General features: G+C 43.8%; 1 protein-coding gene across 4 annotated transcripts in view; it reads left to right on the top strand.

Annotated features, from left to right (window-relative positions):
* Positions 1 to 21,304, top strand: part of SMYD3 (SET and MYND domain containing 3) — a 634,857-nt gene that overhangs the window by 608,408 nt on the left and 5,145 nt on the right. For all 4 annotated transcript variants that reach the window (XM_074947067.1, XM_074947070.1, XM_074947068.1 and 1 more), the window contains one exon: positions 16,201 to 16,309. In XM_074947067.1, the coding sequence (XP_074803168.1) occupies positions 16,201 to 16,309 (109 nt within the window). The remainder of the gene's footprint in view (positions 1 to 16,200; positions 16,310 to 21,304) is intronic.

The following is a 21,304-nucleotide window of genomic DNA, read 5'->3' as shown; positions in this document are numbered from 1 at the left end:
CTAACAAATTTATTTGAGCATCTCAGTCTCTCAGGTGCCACAAGTCCTCCTTTTCTTTTTGCGGCTACAGACTAACACGGCTGCTACTCTGAAACCTGTCACAAATAATTATTATTAATAATGACTGGGTGGAATCCGTGGGTAGTGTAAAGCAAATATAGACAGCTCTATCTGCTCGCCACTACACAATGAGAACACGTTGGCTTGAGGGGGAAGGAGGCTGGAGGACAGAACACTCCGGCTGGTGCTCAGCCAACTTAGGACTTATGCTGTCAGCATGATTTAGAGCATTCCTTTGGCCTGTCCCAGGATCAGGGAAGCTTACAGTTGCCTGCCCTACCTCTCTCAGCTGCCTTGAGAGTGAGCTCAGCACAGCTGAGCATTCAGGCCCACGTGGTTTGTTTGTTTGTTTTTATTTAGGGGAGTGGTGTGTTACAGCTTCCGTTTATTGAGATGGGGAGTGTGATCATTGGACAGGGCTTAAGAGTCATTTTGTGGTGTCAGTAGAAATGCTGGACTGTCAGTAAAAATAATCCAATTCAGGGCTGTGTTTGATATGCAGGTTACACCCTGAACTCGTTTCATAGTCTATTTGGATATAAAAACCCCATTGCAAGAACTATGACTGTTTAATAAAATCGAAAGAAACAGGCTTAGCTACTCTGATATCAAATGACAGCACAGCAGGCTTCAACACAGCAGGCCTGAGCTTAGCAGACAATTTGAAACAAGGTGGGCAAACCGATTTGGACTAAATAAGAATGTGCTGATAAAAAGGGCTGGCTGCTTCTGTTAGGGCCCCTTCGCCCAGCCCCAAAACTGAACACAAACCTGATGTTAGATTTTGGGAACTTACCCCCTCTTCTCCCTCTCTCTTTCCATGTTCCCTTTCTACACAAAGTTGCCTACCTGTTCCGTTTCCCTCGGCTGTTCCCATCCATCCCCCGGTTCATTCTCTAGCGCCTCCTTCCTCTACAGGGTTCAGCTCTCCCACTGTAGACACCCACCAATTCCCCCATCCAATCTTTGTGCAACCCCTGCACTCCTCTCCTCTTTCTAGTCTGGTCAATATGTCAATTAGACAGCCAATATGTCTAACTTGTGTCATCACCTCGGCAAGCCTGGGGGGAGGGAGGAGAAGCCGAGTGGCGGCGCGCTTGGGGGAGGCGGCGGTGGTGGAACGGAGGTGAGCTGGGGCGGGGAGCGGTTCCTCTACCCCCCACATTACTTCCTGCGCTCCCTCCCACACCCTCGCTCACCTCTGCTCCGCCTGCTCCCCCGAACGTGCTGCCTCTCCCTCACCTGAGGGAGGGGGAGACACGGAGCGGCAGCGTGTTCAAGGGAGAAGGTGGAGTGGAGGTGAGCTAGGGTAGGGGGGTGCACGGCGGGGAGCCGTAGGAAGCAATGGGTGGGGAATGCGGCACGACCGGGGGAGGAGACGGGACCGGAGATTTGGGGAAGGGGTTGGGAAGCGTCAGAGTTGGGGCGGAGCTGGCACGAAAAAAAGCGGGGGCAGCCCAAAATTTTTTTGCTTGGGGCGGCAAAAATCCTAGAGCCGGCCCTGTTCCTGACTGCAGCTGTCAGGGTTTCATAGGTCTTCTAACATGATGACACAAATTAGACATATTGGCCGTGTTATGGTTAGCATGAAATATTACCCCGTTGTATGAGAATCGTTGAACTCAAAATTTGTCACTGTTGCTGACCATTCGCTAGAGGAGATCTTTAATCCAGCTGGTCTATTGCACACATTCAGCAGACAGCTCTTTTCACAGTTGTACTGAGAATAGCGACCAGTGAAAGTGAGTGCTGATGCTGTTGTTTTTAATTTAATAATTTATAAAATGTGCTTTCTAAACTCAAGATACAGGTACACCATCAATGTCATTTCCATATGATTTTATGCAATATTAGGAGCCAGAGCTCCAGCTGCTGTACAATGCCAATTTATATCAGCCGAGAATATGGCCTCAGAGCATCCTGAAAACCAAATTCATTTCCAACCCACAGTGGGCCCTGTCCAATCAATACGTCTCACTCCTTGTCTCTATTGCATCCTTCTCCCTGTCTCCACATCCTGTTTCCACATGACTCCATATGTCTAGAGCTACCTCTGTGCACTCTGCACACCTCCTGCTTCTCCTCTAAAATGCATTTCTTCTGAAAAGGCCTCTAGAACCAAGACCACTGCTGAATAACCAGATATCTGAACTTTAAGAAAAACTATATGGAAAAGTCCTATTGAATTTAATGGCAGTGAATGTGACCCGGTATGCCTAGGGTAAGAGTCACTGGAAATGCCAAGGTCAGGGCAGGCTGCAAAAGGGAGAGCAGATACTCCCAAGACTGGTGGGTAACACTGAAGTTAAACTCCCCAACCAGTCACAAAATGCTTCTGATCCCTCACTCTGGTTATCAAGAAGCAAAAAAAGAAATCACACAGCCCCCTTTATTGCATTCCAGTCCTCGGGGTCCCAGTCAGCACCTAGGTCCAGTACAGTGAGAAGTTATTTAAAAAACTCTGCTCACATATACAAAATGTTCTTCTAACCCCAAAGGGTCAGCCACATTACCAGTTCAGTATAGGTTTGGTTACCCAAAATACCACTCTGCCAGCCAATCCTTTAGTATCTAAAACTAAAGATTTATTATAAAGAAAAAAGAACAAGAAGAGAGATATTAAATGTAAAGCAGTCACATACATACATACAAAGATTCAAAGTCCATGAGGTTCCTAGCAGTACTGTGAGTTTGCTGGCTTGAAAGTTCCTCTGGAACACATCCACAGCTTGGATAGGTCATTCAGTCCTTTGTTCAGAGCTTTGTAGAAACGAAGTTACTCCAGAGATAAGAAGCAGGAATTAAGACAAAATGGAGAAGATGCAGCTGTCTTTTTTAGTCTTTTGCCATGCGGCTTGTGCTTCCTTTGTCCCAAACACAAGCTGCCCAGCACATGGTTTGGAAGCCTTAGAGTTCTGTCCATAGGCATGTCCCTACATGCCTTGCTGAGTCATAAGGTGTATCCTTTGCCTTCTCTCAATGGATCACTTGTATAGTTAATGGTCCTTAACTACTCCTGCAGGAATTCTGCGCCACTCACATGTGCAGAATTTATTTTCCCCACAGATTTCTTTGCTTCCCTGCAGAAAAATGACTTTTTGATGGGAAAGCAAAGGGAAGCCACAAGAATGGTCATGTAGCCCTCCCCCCCTCTTCCTGCACCCATCGCTCCTCAGCTGCAGGGGGAGAGATCTCTGTGCAGGGAGCTGCTCCCCCATCCACCCAACCCCTGTGCATCCAGACCCCCTCATACCCAGACTCTCCCACTGAGCCTCACCCCCCCTGCACTCACAACCCCTCCCCCGATGAGCCCTACTCCCCCTGCTCCTGGACCACCCCAACGAGCCACCCACATCTGGATCCCCACCCCACCAAGCCCCAACCAGCTGCACCTGGATCCCCACCTCACTGAATCCCACTCCCCCAGTATCTAGACCCCGCCACTAAACCCCCGACAGTCAGACCCCCTTGCCGAGCTCTATCCCTCCCAGACCCCTGCCCACTGAGCCTCAAGCACCTTCTCCTAGACCCCCCTGCAGAGTCCCATTTCTGTTGCACCCAGAACCCACCACAAACCCCTGTGCATCCAGATCTCCTCCGCACCTGGATCCCCCACTGAGCTGCCCGCACCCAGATTGCCCCATACGGAACCCCCTTAACCCAGACCTGGATCCCCCCACATTAAGCCCCTCCACACTTGGATCCTGCCTTGCTGAGCTTGCCCGCCCACACAGAGTGGCAGAACCCTGAGTTGTTTCTGAGGCAGGCCGGGTCTTTGCACTGTGTCAGGGTTGGGTACAGCCTCACCGCTGAGTCCGTGTCCTAGTGGGGAGCTGCACAGTGATCTTCCACCTCTGTGCCCCCAGTGGCCTGTGCTCCCCAATGCCATGTTGGAGCCTTGACATTTTTTTGACAAATAAAGTTTGCAGAATTTTAAAATATTGTGCACAGAATTTTTAATTTTTTTGGCACAGAATGCCCTCAGGAGTACTTAATGGGCCATCAAGGAGGCTAGGCAGTGCTGATGCCAAACTCTCTGGGGGTGTCACTCAGAAGCATAGCACAAATTTTGAAATACATACATACATACATATCTATTACCCATAATATGAAGGTGATACAAACATATAGACCAGATTATCATATCTGGCAAATTATAACATTTTTGCAAATGCCTTACATGGCATATCAGGCACAACTCATTTCAATTTTACAATGTTGATATTCATAATATCCTCAAGGGTCCCCCAGATTCCGTACAGTGTCACAGTGAAAACAACAGGATTTCATAGAATTTGAATAGGCTTCTATACAAGTTTCCCTAAAAATCTATAGAAAGTAATAGAGAATGAGATCTGTTCTATAGGATTTTTGAACCATCCTGAAAATTGATCGTGTGGGTTGAAAAAAATCTGTGGAAAGATTATTTTCTTTTACGCTTGTATAGGATTTTACTACAAGGGAAGTATAACAGCATTTACAATATGTAGAATAAAAACCAAAAATCATGGAGCCAACAATATTGGTGCTCAAATTTACTGTCAGCCACTGTAGTTCGTTTAGCTCATTCCCCATCCTTTGTTTGTATGTTGTTTATTTAGGGCTGGGTTGTAAGAATCCAATGTACCCTGAGAAAGGGACAGCATGTAGCTGTGTTGCCCCGGGAGCAGATCAAGGACTGAACTATGATTCAGAGTCATAATTCACTCCTTGGTTCCTCACCCTTTCCAGGAGGAAATAATCTTGCCTAGCCTTATACCAGTCAAGGATTACTTCCTCCTCTGTGCCAGCTCAGCTGTGCTGGATAGCGCAGTGAAGAGGTGTAGTTAAAGTCCCACTCACCTACCTAGGATGGAGAGTAGTAGCTCTACCAAGACTGCTACAATCTTAACCTCACTCCGTACACGCTTTGGGCCAGGCCTTAGCCTTCATTTGTCTCTGAGAAATGCTTATTGGTAGCATACCATCCATGCTCTATATATTGAAATAATATTAAATAATAATGCCATAGCCTCCAGCAGTGGGGACTGACTGAAATCCAGCCAGACAAGATGCTGCATTTATTCCTTCTTGACACTTACCAGTCACCACATCCCAGCCTGCCTATTTCTGAACTGGCTTGTCTGTGACGTAAATAGAAAATTCCCCACAGCACAAAATAACTGGTCCTGTCTCTTAAGAGCGAAAGCAAGGACAAGGCAGCTGTCGCTCTTCCACGACACTTATGCTTGATGTAATCATGAAGGGGAAAAATACTTTCTTCACCGCCACGCGGGCCATGGTACAGGAATTCTGAATCTCTCTGCACTGCAGTTAACCAGGATCACCAGTGCTCTATTTTCCACCCCACTAGTTTCCTGTGTTGCAGGAAATCTGTACTTTGAGTTGATCTGAGACGATGGCATATGGAGAGAGGACATTGAGGGTTGTGGGCTGAAGATGACAGTACTGTCCTACCAGGTGATCCATGGAGTGGAGCCCTGGCTGCAGGTTGTTCTGAGAGCCAGGGATATGGTCTCCCCTCAATATGTGCCTGAAGCTTCTGTTAACACTAGTGGCAGTTATGCGTGTGCTGGGCTGGCATTGTAATTGATGGGACCCCAAGCTGCAGCAGAGGGCAGAAGAAATTGAGTAGATGAAATTCCCTTTCCACTCCTGGATCCCAGGGTGTAAGGGATCGAGCAGCGAGATTCAGTTCTTTCCAGGCACTCTTGATACTGTTGCTGGGAAGAAAAGATCAAGCCACACTGGGTGTTCCCAAGTCAGAGCGACAAAATGGTCCGCTCACAAAATGCAGGGGCCCAGGCTTGCATGACTTGTGCCTATGGTCAGCCTTTTAATTGCACTCCAAGGGGATGTAACGTACTTAGAGTGGAAGATGGGTGTCTGCTCATTGAGCTACTGTTGGAGAAGATAATGAATGCCAAGGTCACTGTCACAAAATTACACTGTCTCCAGTGTACATCGTTCTCTTGTAATTTAGCTCCCTCTCCCCCGCTCTTCTTTATTATCTTTTACTCTTGCGTTACCATTCTTTTTCTTGATCCTTTTACCTAGTGCCCTCCTCCCTGCCGTTTTCACCCATTCCTCTTCCTTCGCTTTCCTTTTGACCCTTTCCCCGCCTCTTTGGTACACATATTATGAAATAGGTTGCTACATTGCTGACTTAGTGGCCCTGTGGTAATGCCCTGCCCTGTGGGAGATGCATTCTCTTTGCCATCCTGGTCTCTTGCTTTTTTTGGCTATTAGGGGACTGAAGCATTGTGCTCATCAACTGAAAGAAATGAATGCCTGGCACTGTTCAAAATAAGTGAGAGACACTGACCTGGCCCAGCCTGTCCACCTCAGCCAGAAAGATGGTAGCCACAAGGCAGGAATTTGAATATGGGGGTGCTGTAAGGACTCCTCAGGGATCAAGCAGGACATACATGACCATCTCTGGAAAACCATGCCCCACTGCCAGCTCTGAATCAGCATCTTCTTTCCTTGATATCTGAAATCAATAGCCTGATGCCAGGAAAAGGCAGAGCTTTCAAAGTGGACACTTTAGACTGACAGGTTGGGGGCAGGGCAGCTCAGCTGCTGGGTTAGGGATTTAAATTGGTGAGTGAGATGGATGGCGAATGAAAGTGAAAATTGCAGTAGATATTACTTGTGTCTGATTTGCCATTTAGTTAAGTTATAATTCACATTTTAGCAGAGCCAACACCTGAGATGCTATCCATTTGATTAACCTGATACAAATTATCAGCATGTGGAACACAGCAAAAAGACCAAAGGACCGAGGAAATAATTTATTCAATGGGTATCTAATGTTTCTTGTGACTTCAGTTGATTTGGGCATGCGTTTGATTATGTGGTTGTGTTAGTTAAATTACTGAAACAAGGTGTAGTGGGACATTGCTAGATCTGTATATGATGAAGGGGAATTTTGATCCATAATTTAGTAGTGCCAAATCCTGAACTTCCTACTGAGGCAAAAGTCCCATTGAAGGAACAAAAAGAAGTTCAGGATTTGGCACAAGAGTTTCTAAACTGAATGCTCTGGGCCTGATTTTTATTTCCACTACGGCTGCTTTACATCACTATAGCAGTGAAAAGAAGACATAAATTACATTTACAATTCCGTTAAGGCCCTTTTGCACTGTCAGAATTGTGTAAAACAGCCCTTGGCTAAATGAGATTCAGGCCTTCTGCATGCAGAAAGGATGGTCTTGTGGTTGAAACACTGGCTCAGGGCTCAGTCAGGAGATCTAGGTTCAAGTCTTGGCTCTGCCAGAGATTTCCTATTGTGACCTGAGACAAATCACTTAATTTCTTTGTGCCTCAGTTTCCCATTTCTTCAGGGCAGGGGACTCTCTCATTCTGTACTTGTATAGTGCTAAGGAATAGTGGGGCCTGAATCTAGGTGTTACAGTAATATAGCAGGAAGTCACCATTCACTGCTTCATTGTGTGAGAGGTTTTAGAGGGCAAAAATCTTAGGATATTTTTCCCTTTCATTCCTTCTGAGTGCTGGTGGAGCTGTTAGGCATGTCACTCAGACATTACACTAGCAATTAGCACTAGAAAAACCTGACTCCTGGTGCCAAGGAGCCAATTTCACACTCCTAATCTACAGAGGTCAAGTTTGGGAAAGATTAAAAAAAGGGTGAGGCCTGCATTAAATTGTTCACTGCTGTTCTGATTGTTTCAGCAAGACACTGTGACAGGGGAATAAAACGGACAATAAACATTTCAGGGCAGCTGGAGTATATCACCTCTCCCCCAGGTGAAGGATTCAGTCTGCTATTCCAAAATGACAGGCCTGCCACATAGAGGGTTAGGGTAATGTCACGTCCTGAAGGAGTTTAATCTTATCTGATCCACAGTAATAAATGGGAGGTTGTTGAGAACAAAATGAAATAAAAAAAAGCTAGAAAGAATAAGACTTTAAAAAAGGAGATAATCCTGAGCCCACCTTCCCAAACACAGACACAATAGCATGTTAGTCGGTACTGCTTTTAAGGGCTTCCATAGGGGAACCTTGCGGATTATATTCTGCCTTTACCATTTAAAGTACAAAGCAAAATGCTTTAGTCCTGTTTCAAAAATATTTCCCTTCATATTTTCTTTCAACTTTGAATATGTTGAGCTCTCCAGTCAATAGACTGGTGGAGAGACTGTCTCTACACTAAATGCCAGTGCCATTTCTACACTAGCTGCCGGGCAATGCTCTTGCATGGGGCTGGTTAAATTATGTTAAAAGCACTAGAACTGGTTGGTTGAATTATATAAAAAAGTGATTTCAGACTATTTCTTCTGAATAGTGAATTTCCACATATGTTCTACTTCAACTTCAAGTTACTGGTCTTGATGCAGGAATTACCAGGTGAAATTCTATGGCCTGTGTTGTGTAGGAGGACTGCATGATCATGGTCTCTTCTGGCCTTCGAATCTATGACTGAATATAGTTCAGACTACTTTTATTGTTGAGGTCATAGAATTTGTTGTTTGAGTATTCACACAACCACTGATTTATTTGTGGACATGATAATAGATACCACACATTTCATGTATTTTAGCACAAATCATTATTTCTCCTTAAATTTATGCTGAAAATATGTTTCCCGTAATTCTTTTGTTTAAAAAATTTCAGCCATTCAATCAAGGAGCAGAAAAAATATGTGAATTAGGTGACCAATCACACATTGTATAACAAAGAGCAAATAGCTGAGAACAGTTTACAAATAACCGACAGGTTGAAATTTGGTGAACTATTTTGTTGAAATCATGAATAATAAGCATAGTCAAAGAAATCAAGATTGAGTCAAAACAGAAAATTAGGTCAAACTTGTTGGATAATTTATTTACAATGAATTCCACCAGCTTTAGATAATACATTTCCTTCAGAAGGCTGATGCTGACACCTCTGCATTCTGCTCATCATATTTCCTGTAGCCTGGTAGCTCATTCTTAATTCTCTCTCTGTTGCTAGAGATCCTAAAACTGCTTTGGGTCTTCTGTGCTGTTGTATTTACTTAACTTACACCAAGAGACGTTAGAGAACAAATTAAAACCATGTGTAGCACCAGCCCTTAGTGTCACCAAATTAAAAGGTCTTTTAACATTTCCATTATAAACCCTCATTTCAGGGTTTATAAATCCGGAGAGTTTTAAATCAGATCAGACTGAAGACAGAGGTGCAAGTGTGAGCCCCGCAAATTGAATTACAGAAAATAGTGCAAATCTATTAATCTGTTTTAAATTGTAAAGCATCAGAAATGATAGTGGGTATAGATGCTCTCTTTTTTAATACCAAATGCTAGCTAAACTCACAAGAGAATGCAAAATCTCTGATTATTTAGCCAGGAAAGGGTAGGAATTGAGTGGATTTGATTGTGGTACAGTATTAAAGAAAATGAAGTGCATAACTAAAACAAATTAGTCCTTGCTTTTTTATTTTATGGTGTCCTGTAATATGAGGACACCAAGGGGTCCCTCAAAAAAATGAACAGCAGATATATTTGGAACAAAGCAAAGGAAATACTTCTCCACAAAGCATATAGTCAGCTACTGTTGCAGGAGATCATCCAGGCAAAAATCATGGCTGAACTGGAAAAGGAGTTGATTATTTCAAAGTAGTTTGTAGCTATGGAAGCAAAGATAATTAAATCTCATTTTTTAGAATACGGGCCATATATTTAGCAGGTGTAAATTGGCATAGTTCCATTGAAAGCTTTCACCAGCTGTAAGTGCAGTCCCATAACTTGATAGTCTACAGAACTGAAAAGTCTTCCTCTGTAAGGGACTGGGACATAGGCAATCTGGCCTAAAACTCCCAGCTGGGCTGGTGTCCATATGTCAAGGATGGCCACAAGATGGTAATCCATGAGCAGGAGTTGAGGAATCGCTAGAGCCAGATGCAATAAGGAAGAGTCAGGGTCAGGGTCACAGTCAGGCCGGGTTTAGAGACCAGAGATCAGAGGTAGTAGCGGGCTGGAATCAGAAAGCAAGAGTCAGGATAGGATTGAAGATCAGAGATCAGAAAGCAAGGTGATATCTGGAGTTGCAGCAGGCCAGAAGTCTGTATAGTTGCCCAGACCACTTCTTGGGGCACCATCCAGGGTTAAATAGTGCACTTGACCAGTCAGAGGGCTGCAGGGTACTATCACTCAGTGGTTCTCAACCAACGGCTGCTTGTGGCCCAATCAGCACACAGCTGTGACATCCTCAGGGCCATACAGGTAGTATATATAGTGTGTGGTGTTAGGGGGCTTATTCCTTCACCCACTTACTTCCCTGGTCCTTCCCGCATGAACAGAGAGCAACAATACCCGAAGTCCAAAGGTGCAAACAATTTGATGTTTATTGGGGTGAACTTTCAGCAAGTTCCAGTTCCAATAATTCCAGTTTCCTTCCTTAGTGTCTGTCATAAATATAAAGGGAAGGGTAAACACCTTTAAAATCTTTCCTGGCCAGAGGAAAAACCTTTTCACCTGTAAAGGGTTAAGAAGCTAGGATAACCTCGCTGGCACCTCACCACAATGACCAATGAGGAGACAAGATACTTTCAAAGCTGGAGTTGGGGGGGGGGGGGGGGAACAAAGGGTCTGGGTCTGTCTGTGTGATGCTTTTGCTGGGGACAGAACAGGAATGGAGTTTTAGGATTTAGTAAGTAATCTAGCTAGATATGCGTTAGATTATGATTTCTTTAAATGGCTGAGGAATTAAGCTGTGCTGAAAGGAATGGATATTCCTGTCTTTGTGTCTTTTTTGTAACTTAAGGTTTTGCCTAGAGGGATTCTCTATGTTTTTAATCTAATTACCCTGTAAGGTATTTACCATCCTGATTTTACAGAGGTGATTCTTTTTACTTCTATTAAAATTCTTCTTTTCAGAAACTGAATGCTTTTTCATTGTTCTTAAGATCCAAGGGTTTGGGTCTGTGGTCACCTATGCAAATTGGTGAGGATTTTTACCAAACCTTCCCCAGGAAGTGGGGTGCAAGGGTTGGGAGGATTTTGGGGGGAAAGACGTTTCCAAACAACTCTTTCCCAGTAACCCGGTTAAACGTTTGGTGGTGGCAGCGAAAGTCCAAGGGCAAAGGGTAAAATAGTTTGTACCTTGGGGAAGTTTTAACCTAAGCTGGTAAAAGTAAGCTTAGGAGGTTTTCATGCAGGTCCCCACATCTGTACCCTAGAGTTCAGAGTGGGGAAGGAACCTTGACAGTGTCCCCTTTCCCAGCTCTGACACCACAGAGTCTTACCTGTGTCCCTGTTCCCATTCCCTCCCATAGCAAAACGTGATTTCAATTTCCCCACCCCCATTCCCTGTTCCCATTCCCTGCCTACTTCCTGACTGACTGCAGACTATATAGTAAAACTTGAGATCTGCTTAGCTATACCTTAACCAATCATTTTACTGAAATTTAACTAACCAATCCTAACATATTGTAACATGATTATGTAACCAATTATATCCCACCACCTTAATTAGTTTACACCCAGCAAAATTAATTATACAGCAGACAGAAACAATCACAGAACCAGACAGAGATTATACAGACAAACAATAGGGAAATGGGGAGTACAGTGATAGAACAACACAGAAATGAGGATTTCACATCCCAGCTATTGATAAGTGAGTTCTTGCCAGATAGGATGCTATCAAACTAAGTTTCCTTTTACATTTTCTAGGCTCTTCCCTTTCTCTGGAGGTGATAGGCACTATCAGGACAGGATTGTATTCCTAACAGCCCAATAGCACCTTACTTCAGTGTGACTAGTTTGGAATGTGAGGATGTGACCGTTCACTTCCCAGCTTATGGCTGCCTCTGCTGCTTAGCCAGAGATCTTAGCCTAAGAACAGGGCCTCAGACTGTCACAATAAGAGAAAGCCCTTACACCGGCAGACAGTGATTTTGATTCTTTCTTTTATACCTCTATAACAGGCTAAGTGATAAGAATACATCTAAATTCTTAGAGTACAGGCCTTTACAGACAGGCCTGAATATCTATAGCCTAACATGTGGCTGCGGCCCACATAGCACATAGAGAGCTGCATATGCGGCCCACAATGGTAAATAGGTTGAGGACTACTGAGGTAGTACTTCCTGCAGTGCCCAATCTCCACAGTGTTCCCTGGATATGACTCTGCCTGCCCTCCCAGTGACAACATGGCAATGCCAGCCATCAGGCTCCACTGACCAGGGTTCTAGTCCCATGGATCCTTACATCCTCTCAGTGCCCCCAAACCTCTTCATTTACAGTGTTGCCTTACCTGTTAGTTGTAGTATGGGGTTAACTTTCCTTTACACTGTCAGACTTTGGCCAGAAAGGTGGACTCGATGGAACTCTGGGCCTTTATTTCAGTTCTCAGTAAGTTTCTCTGGTCTTACTATACCTTAGGCCCAGATAAATCCATGAAAATCCTTCCTAGATTGAGGCTCTAAGATTCTCTGAGCCTTAGTGCTTTTTAAAGTATGTGTTTCTGTGTAAGGGTCTTTAGCCTCTTAGTGATGATCTTTAGATGTCAATCCCCTGGCTGGTGAATCTGTTCCTGAGTCTTAATTTTAACCACTTGTTTTGATCAGAGCAACTGTTGGGGATAATATATTGGTTCACAAATACCTGAGACATCTTCTTAGTCCTTGCCATGCGCCAGTTTTTTGACAGTACACAGGAATGAGGATGCCTGAAAGAAGCCAACAGTATTTTGCCTCTTCACATTTCTCCCGGAAGAGTTGCATGTTGTACAGATTCGTCTTGTAAGCTTGCCCAGTGCATGTGCCTACACAAAAGATGTTCCAATAGTTCAACAGATTTATTCCAGAAAATGATGATTAAATAGCTATTTCAAATGTTAGCACTAAGGCTTGCAAAATGTAACTAAACACATGCATAAGATCAGCACATAAATCAGCACAGTAAAACAGTTTTGTAAATATTTATGTACTCAGCGCTCTCAGTTTCACGCTTGCTTCCTCTACCACCTCCTCTTAAATTTCCACTTGCGTTAGTTTATGGCTGGAAGTGTTCTTGGTTGTGTGCCTGACATATTGTTTAATTGCCTTCTGCTTCGTCTAGTATCGTATATACCATAATCCTAAATCTTCCTGGATTCCAGTTATCTTAAGAACTGGACACAAATATCCATTTAGATACAGGGACAGATTCTATCTCAGATAAACCTTAGGAAATCTGGTCTAGCTCCACTGACATCAGTTGTTATTATTCAAGATTGGGGCCCCACCGTTCATGACATTCCACAGACACAAAGGAAGAGACAGCTCTGGCCTTGAGAAGCTTACGAGCTAGAGTCACAGTAGCGCATGAGCAAACTGCTATGCCCACACACAGCCCCGCTGAAAGCAGAGGGGCTCTGCACAGGCTCAGCAGCCTGCATGCATGCTAGACCTGGCAGGATCAGGGCCTCAGAAGCCTATTATTATTATGTTATATTCATGTTTATTACAGTCGTGCCTAAAGACCAACCAAGAATAGGGCACTGTACAAACACAGAGTAGCAGACAGTCCCTGCCCTGGAGAGTTTACAGATGGATACAGGATGAGCAGAGGAGTAGAGTACACTAGCAAAGTGAACCGTGTGATGGTAGCAAATGTCATGTTAGTGCCATGATTTCTTTTAGGTAGGTTTAGATAGGAGGGGATCAGATAAATTGAAAGAAAAGGGAAGGAAGGGGGGGTGAAGGAGACAGGGCAGGGGGGAAAGAGGATAGGAGGGGCAGGCGTGGAGTGAAGCTAAGATGAGACTGAGGAAAGGGGAGGGAGAGGTTTGGAGCAAACAGGCAATCAGCATAGGGCACAGGAAGTGCAGTCAAAAGTGTAGAAAGTTCTCGGAATGTCTGGAGGTCCCTTCTTTGGCTGCTTCTGCAGCAGCTCTGGCTGGTTCCTCTCTGCAGTTTTCTCCCAAGGCCACATGGTGGGGAAGGGGGAGGCACCACGGGTCCTAGTGATCCCAGAGCTGTGGGTGGTGGTCTTCCCTACACAATTCTGGATCTATGGGGTGCTGCAGAGAGAGGTGGCCCCAGCTGGGCCCCATTTTACCCCGTCCTCCAGTGTAGCAGTCATACTGACATACAGGTGGTGGGGATAGAGGCATACAATCAGATATGTACCATTTATATGGATATTAGAAGGTTTTACTGAGGTATTGTAACTGATTGCCAGCTAACCATGTCTACCCCCTAAGTCATCGTTATTGAAGTTACTATTACTCCTCTGTAATCACACTGGAATCTGACCTACTCAGCTTCTATTACATTTTTCCGCCAGCATAACTGGGGATGGATGTCCCCATGCCAATAGATGTAACAACCGAAACTGAAAACTAAAAATAAACTCACTGGTTATTTTCAAGTGTTCAAACCAATTGTCTGTTCGGAGCCATGGATTCTTGAAAACTTTGACTGCCATATTCACTAGCTACTGACACTGCTACTTCTTATCTTTTTCTTCACTCTGGTCTAGTGGTTCTCAATTCCTTTTGGTCAGAGAAAAGGCCAAACAAATCATCTTGCAATCTAACGCATCCCCATAGTGCTTTGTAGTTACAAAGGATGGAGATTTTGAAGGCATGGGATAATTTTTTTGGCTATTTTAAGGATGAGTTGGCTTTTGCTGCTTGAAGGGGGGCTTTCTGGGTGAAGAGGCTGTTGTTGCTGGGTCTCATCCATATTGTGCATGTGTCAGAAATACGTTACCTATGTATCTTTGTATATCTTCGTGGCAGCTTTTTGGAATCAACAGAAACTTTCTTTGTGAAAACACTTTACATGATGTTTATATTTCCATACTTCATTTGGAATTTGTAATCAGGGAACTTTCTACTTCATTGCTATTGAAATAGATGCCTATATTTACTCAGGGTTGCATTTTCAGCATAGAGTGAAAGGGGAAGGTAATTTATCCCCCTTTCATATGGATTTTCTGTGCATTTCCTGCACATCCGACTTGTTCAAATCATTTAATTTGTTATCAGTTTATTTATTTTTAATTTCCCCAGACAATGGGCTTAATTCTCCTCTGACCTACAATGGTGTAAATCAGAAATAAATCTGCTGATGTTAGTGGAATCCCATAGGTAAGGACAGGATAAGTGAAAGGAGAATCTAGTCCACCATTTTGAAAATGTTCCTACTGAATTGTAAAAGAAGACATGTCTCTTTCCAGGGATTTTATAGTCAGTGCTTCTTCCAATGATTATACTCAGGAAGAACCTTTAAGAGTTCATTATTGATGTAATGGAGAAAATGGATTATTTATATTGATCAGATGTGATGCTTATCCTTGCTGAATCATCTGCTTTGGTCCTTAATCTTCAATGTGCATGATTAATAAAGATATGCTCTGCAATTTTGGAAATGCAGAATGGTTGCCATACAATACTGACATTTCCACAGTATACTGTGATACCATAGCATTACATGTATTCCCTGTTCTAAACACAAGAGGGCATCTGCTTTCATCTGTCTAAACTAATGTAAGTCAGGAGTGAAATGGAGAGTTGGCCTTGTGTAAAACTGAGATAATTGAGAGCATTTGTGAGAGAGCAAATACATCCTACTTGCTCTTGATACCTTGTCCAGACAATGCCCAGCCCTGTGACTAGAAGCTTCCTGGAACATATTCTCTCCCAACTGTTTTATGGGAGGGAACTCCACAGGTAGCTCTCAAAATCAGCACACACAATGTTTTTGTCATAAGGTTCCCATGCATTTCCTCTCCTGTGGGCTTACCCTGAATGAGGAATCCAGGGTTGGGCTCCATGTTGAAACTTCCCTTTGAAAATGAAATCGCTTTGGTGGTATTGAGACTGAAAGTCTCTCTCTCTCTTTTTTTGAACACCAAGTACAGTAAATGTGATTGTACTATCCAACAGTATTGCATGAGATAATCCCATCCCCTGTCACTTTCTAACAGGATAATGTAAAAGGTATTCCACAGAGACAGACAATAATAATTTGTTAATTCCCCTCAGTATTTCATGCTTCTCAGTAGTGCAGCTAATTTTCTCTGAGTACTTTATTAAAATTCACAATGATTTTGCAGTCCCACCCTAATAGCTCTCCACGGAGGCAGAGACTGTGAAGGTGAGAGCTGACAGAGTGACACTATATTTTTCCTCCTCTTCTCCACAGACTGTATTATTCCAGCTTTCATCCCTTGAGGGCTGTCCAGTTGATGAGAGTGGGCAAATTGCAGCATACTCAAGACATGTTTCCTCAAGCACTGGAGACCTTGAAGCAGGTCAGTGTTGACTACTGTGTTCCTCCCCTCCCATATTCTCCATGAATCCTGCATATATTCCTCCCCTTCCAGCTCTGATTGCACCTTACTCTTCTGAATACCATTCCCCAGTCTTTCTCTCGGTGCCAACTCCCCAGGCAATAACTGCGGAGCGTGGTTATGGGTCATTATTGCTTAGTGTTTCAAGTGCAGGCTTCCTTTAATATCAGTCATTTTTAATTACTAGTCAGTAGCACAAAGGTGCCATTAATCACCCCCTAACCTTGAATGGAAAACAGCTATTAAATCGGAGAAGGGTAAAAATATTTCAGTGCCTTATGCAGTTCTTCCCCCTTCTTCTTATTTCTGACTATGCCCTGAGTTGTTCCTTGTCGGAGTGGGTGTGAAGGGTAAAAAAGAAGGAGAAACTGGTAATGTTAAATGGCCAGATGCTCTTCTTCTCCTACGGGGGAGGAAAAGTGGGTGTAATTCCAATGGGAACTGTGGAAGGAGGATAGCAATGGTTGCGCTGCATTCCCCACCCTCCCTGCTCCCAAACAGAAGCCCTTCCCCACATTTCCACAGGTTCTGGGCTCTGTGAGTTGAGAGAGGAGCTCAATTTGTTTTAACACTTGTGTTTTCTTACAAGCCCCACTTCAAATCAGTGAGCAGCTTCTGTTAATCCCTGCTATTTTTTATCATTCCAATTCTTTCTCTCACTAGGATCTGTTTTGGCAGATGCTTCCTATCTAGTTATATTCCAGGTTTAAGCCGTCCCTGTTGTGCCTGAACTGAGTTTATATTCACTTCCTTCCACCCCAGGCTCTGCTCTGCCATTATATTACCATTATTACCATTTAAAAAATATTGAAGAAAACACACACACAGGTGGTTTGTATCTCTGCTCCACAGCAGCTTTTGGGACATTAGGTTATAAGTCATCTCCCATCGCAAGACCCCAATAAGACTTGCTGCCGCAATGCCTCCTGGCTACTACTTTGTAATATTGATGTTGCCCATTTCAGAGTCAGGCCTGAAGGAGCTACACACAGTGAGGTCCTATCCCAGTCTCTTTCCCCATCTCCGGTGTCTGACACCCTCTCCTTTTTTCCTCTGCTCATTGCCTCAGAAAGCCATCTGCTCCATCCTCTTGTCTTTTTGCTGCTAGGCTAGGACGGGGCTCAGCACTGACGCCAGACAAGGCTTTCTGTTGAAATTGTATCACAAAACACAAGCGCTACACAGCACCTAATTGGTATGCTTTGCTACAAGGCCGGCTGAAGCAGCAGTTTCATTTTACACTCACTCCCGTCATGTTCTTTGTGGGACTCGCGTTCATGTGAGACTTGGCGCTACCCAGAAGCTGCTACTGTGTAGCCGAGCAAGCAGAAATAGCTGATGCTGTACACAGGGGGCCTGAGTCTTCTCTCACTTACATTAGTGTAAATCTGGAGTAACTCTGCTGAAGTCAGTGGAGATACATTGTGGGAGGAGACTTGGGCCTAGAGAACATTTGCACCCCACGGCTCTGTGGAATTCTGGGAAATGTCAAGCCTTTTCATCAGCTTAAGCCATATATCAATAAGGTTATGGCTCCATCAGACCAGGGGCAAGGACATTCATTCTCACAAAGAAACAAAGCCTATTCACCATTTCCACATCCCTAGCATACACAGCCAGAGTCATGGCTTTGGATGCATATGCACAGCTCCCATTGAAGTGAATGGGAGTCCCATGCAGGTATCTGGGCATTATATTTTCCCCATGTGTGTAAGTTAGCAAATTAAAAGAAGTGATCCTCATAGCTGTCTACCCCCAAATCATCACCTTCTGTGCTGTATAATCATTTACATTGAGCTCAGACTCCTCTCCCTCCAGTACTCATTGTACTCTTAAATGATAAATGATTCCTAAAAGCTTCTTAGCTCAGTAGAAAGGAGCAATAGAAAATGTCATAGCGTCAGATGATTGTTACTGAAACAAAGGAGCCCAAGCTACACAGAATGAGGTGGGCTGGGGAGCGAGAATGGCCTTGCGGTTACCCTCTGACTCAGGAGATGTAGGTTCTTCGTATCTACGGTACTTCTATGGCCCCATCACCCTAGTATCTGAGCACCTCACAACACCCCAGTGAGATAGGGAAGCACTTTTATCCATTTTTACAGGTAGAGAAATGAGGCACACAGAGGTGAAGTCAGTTGCCCAACATCACACTTGAAGGCTGTGGTAGAACAAAGAATTGAAGCCAGGTCTCCAAAGTCCCAAGCCAATGCCCTACCCACTGAACCCTCCTTCTTTTCCGAGGGGTCTGTTTCTTGCTCTGCCACGGACTTCCTATGTGGTCTTGGGCAAGTCACTTTGCCTCCGTGCCTCAGTTCCCCACTTGTAAGACACAGAGTGAGAGACAAGCACTAAACAACAGCATGGTACAGGTGAAGATGGCAGCCACTGACAGCAATACGAGCAACATCAGGCTTAGTGTATTAATGGTCACCTGCTGATTGCCTCTGAGGACAGTGGAGCTGCACTGATGTAATGGAGAGCAGAGTTTGTCCCATTCTTCTTAACATTATGTGGTTGGATTCTGTACACCCTGAATTTCAAGATGCAGATGCACTAAGATCATTTTCAAAAAGAAAAGGAGTACTAGTGGCACCTTAGAGACTAACCAATTGATTTTATTCTCAGTTCCATGAGAATAACTGAGAGCACGCTCTGACCCAAAGTATAGATTGATATTATTTTATTTCTTTTCCATTTATCTTTTGTGTTTGTTTAGCAGTGATACAATTGAGGAACTTAAGAGCTGTCTCCTTCAATGCAGACATTGTCTGTGTATTTGTATTCCCATTACTTACCATCCATATACTACATGTGTAACTTACTATTTTATATTCCTTACAAAATTGTTTACAGATTGATTGAGGTTTAACAACTGATTATGAATGTATGTCGAATAGTTGAGAACTTCCATGTTTTTAATAATAAATTAGTATTTAATGTGATGTCTGTCCTAGCTAGTCTTAGTAAGTTAAATCCTCACTTGATAGGTTTAATTTAAATTGTGTCCAATTGTGGTTATTAAAAAAGCTGATGAGAAAGTAATCAATTCTGGTTCCTTTTCATTATTCAGCAGTGAGCCATATGGCTGTCTGGTGCCAGCTAATATGCGTTGCCATTTCCCCTATGACATTTATAGCTTGCGAACATGCGCAGTTCACTGGTCAGGAGACGGAATGAGTCCTCAGTCCGCGTTCAGCTTTCATAGATGTTACTATAACATTCTAGTGGGTGTACGTGCATCTTGCCTGGTATTAGTTTTTCTGATTCTCTTATGTTATTGTAAGAAACTAGATAGAAATGGTCATCAGGAGAATCCCCATAGAACTGGCTGAATGTATGATTCGGATGACTAAAGGAGTGTTTGGTTGTTTTAAACTATATTGCCAGTTTGGGGTCAGCTTGCCACTTTAAGATCTGCCTTCAGTAAGGGGAACAGGAGTACTTGTGGCACCTTAGAGACTAACAAATTCGTGTAGCCCACGAAAGCTTATGCTCAAATAAATTTGTTAGTCTCTAAAGTGCCACAAGTACTCCTGTTCTTTTTGCAGATACAGACTAACATGGCTGCTACTCTGAAACCTTCAGTAAGGGGTGGCACATAGCAGTGTTTCTCCAGGAACTGACCAGGGAGGGAACAGGGAATCACAGAATCACAATCTCCAGCCTTGCTCCCCTCTTTCTTTCATGGGTGAGTAATCTGCTATTGATCTTCACCTTAGCTAATTACTTCCCCATCTGTGCCAGCTCAGCTGCACTGGTTGGGGTATTGAGGAAGCCAAAGCTGAGGGTCCACCCATTCCCCATGCGGCCCGCCCTCCCCTCATCCACCTGCATGAAGCTGGGGAGACCGGTAACGCAGGTAGCCTATGAAGGGGACTAACGGGCTGCCTTGTGCTACCTTGTAAATCAGAGTAGAATGTGGCTTCTTATGCTAAATCCATCCCTGGTGTAACTCACATAAAGTCATAGAGTTATACTGGAGCTGGATTTGGCCCTTTGCAATTAGATAGGTCAGAGTCCCTCCCTGTGTTCAGGAACTGCTATACTCTAGTCCTCTGTTTAATGCATTCCAACACTGAATATCATCTTTCCTGGAACGTTAGCCAGACTGATTTCAGTGTTAGTGTTAAGGAGAAGGATTTGGGATAGACAGAAGGAATTGGGATCTGAGTGAGATTCACATCACTCATGTAAATCCCATGTAATCTGATTTCCACAGCCACTATTCCAGCTTGTGGGTTGACAACCCCCTCTGCATTATGTGTGCAGTGTATTAAGACCCCCGAATACACAAATGTCATGCCCCTTCCCCTTGGCTGCCCCTATTGCTGCATTCCATGTCAGCCTATGTCAGGCCACTGTCAACCCCCGCCTGCACCATTTATCTCTTGTCTCTGCAGCTCCAAATTGGGGGTTAAATGATGCAAAGGACCTTGTAATGGCCCTCTCCACCATAGTGAATTTCTGGCTGTAAGAATACATTAGATCCTCCAGTAGGAAATGGCCACATTACAGGGAGGCAATACTGTACTTCTGGAATACAATCTGAAACTGGCTCATTTTAACAAAGGCAAATTAATTTCTTTTTTTATTGTTAATAGCTAGACTCTGTATTGCTCGTGATTTGAAAAAATGTGACCCCACTATGGAACTGTGATACAGTAAAATATAGACTGTCCTTGTAGTGGAAAAGCTTTCACACAAAGTATATGCACAAGAGAACTGCCAAAAGGAGGATAAGTATTTAGAAATTTGGTCACACTGTTTAGCATACTCAGAAGAGGAGGGCGGCCCAGCTGGCAAGCCAGAATCTTTAGCCAGGTTCTTTGAATATTAACCTGATCCTGAATGGGTGATGTATGATGTAGTATATTAACGTTTTATTATAACTCTGCCTTACTAAAAAGTTTGAAAAAAATAAACACGGGAGAGTAAGATTATAGTTCAGTGAAA

This window comes from Natator depressus, chromosome 3, assembly GCF_965152275.1.
Source record: "Natator depressus isolate rNatDep1 chromosome 3, rNatDep2.hap1, whole genome shotgun sequence".
In the NCBI taxonomy this organism is placed as follows: Eukaryota; Metazoa; Chordata; order Testudines; family Cheloniidae; genus Natator; species Natator depressus.
The sequence above is the reverse complement of the archived record's forward strand: the minus strand, read 5'-3'. Positions and strand labels throughout refer to the sequence as shown.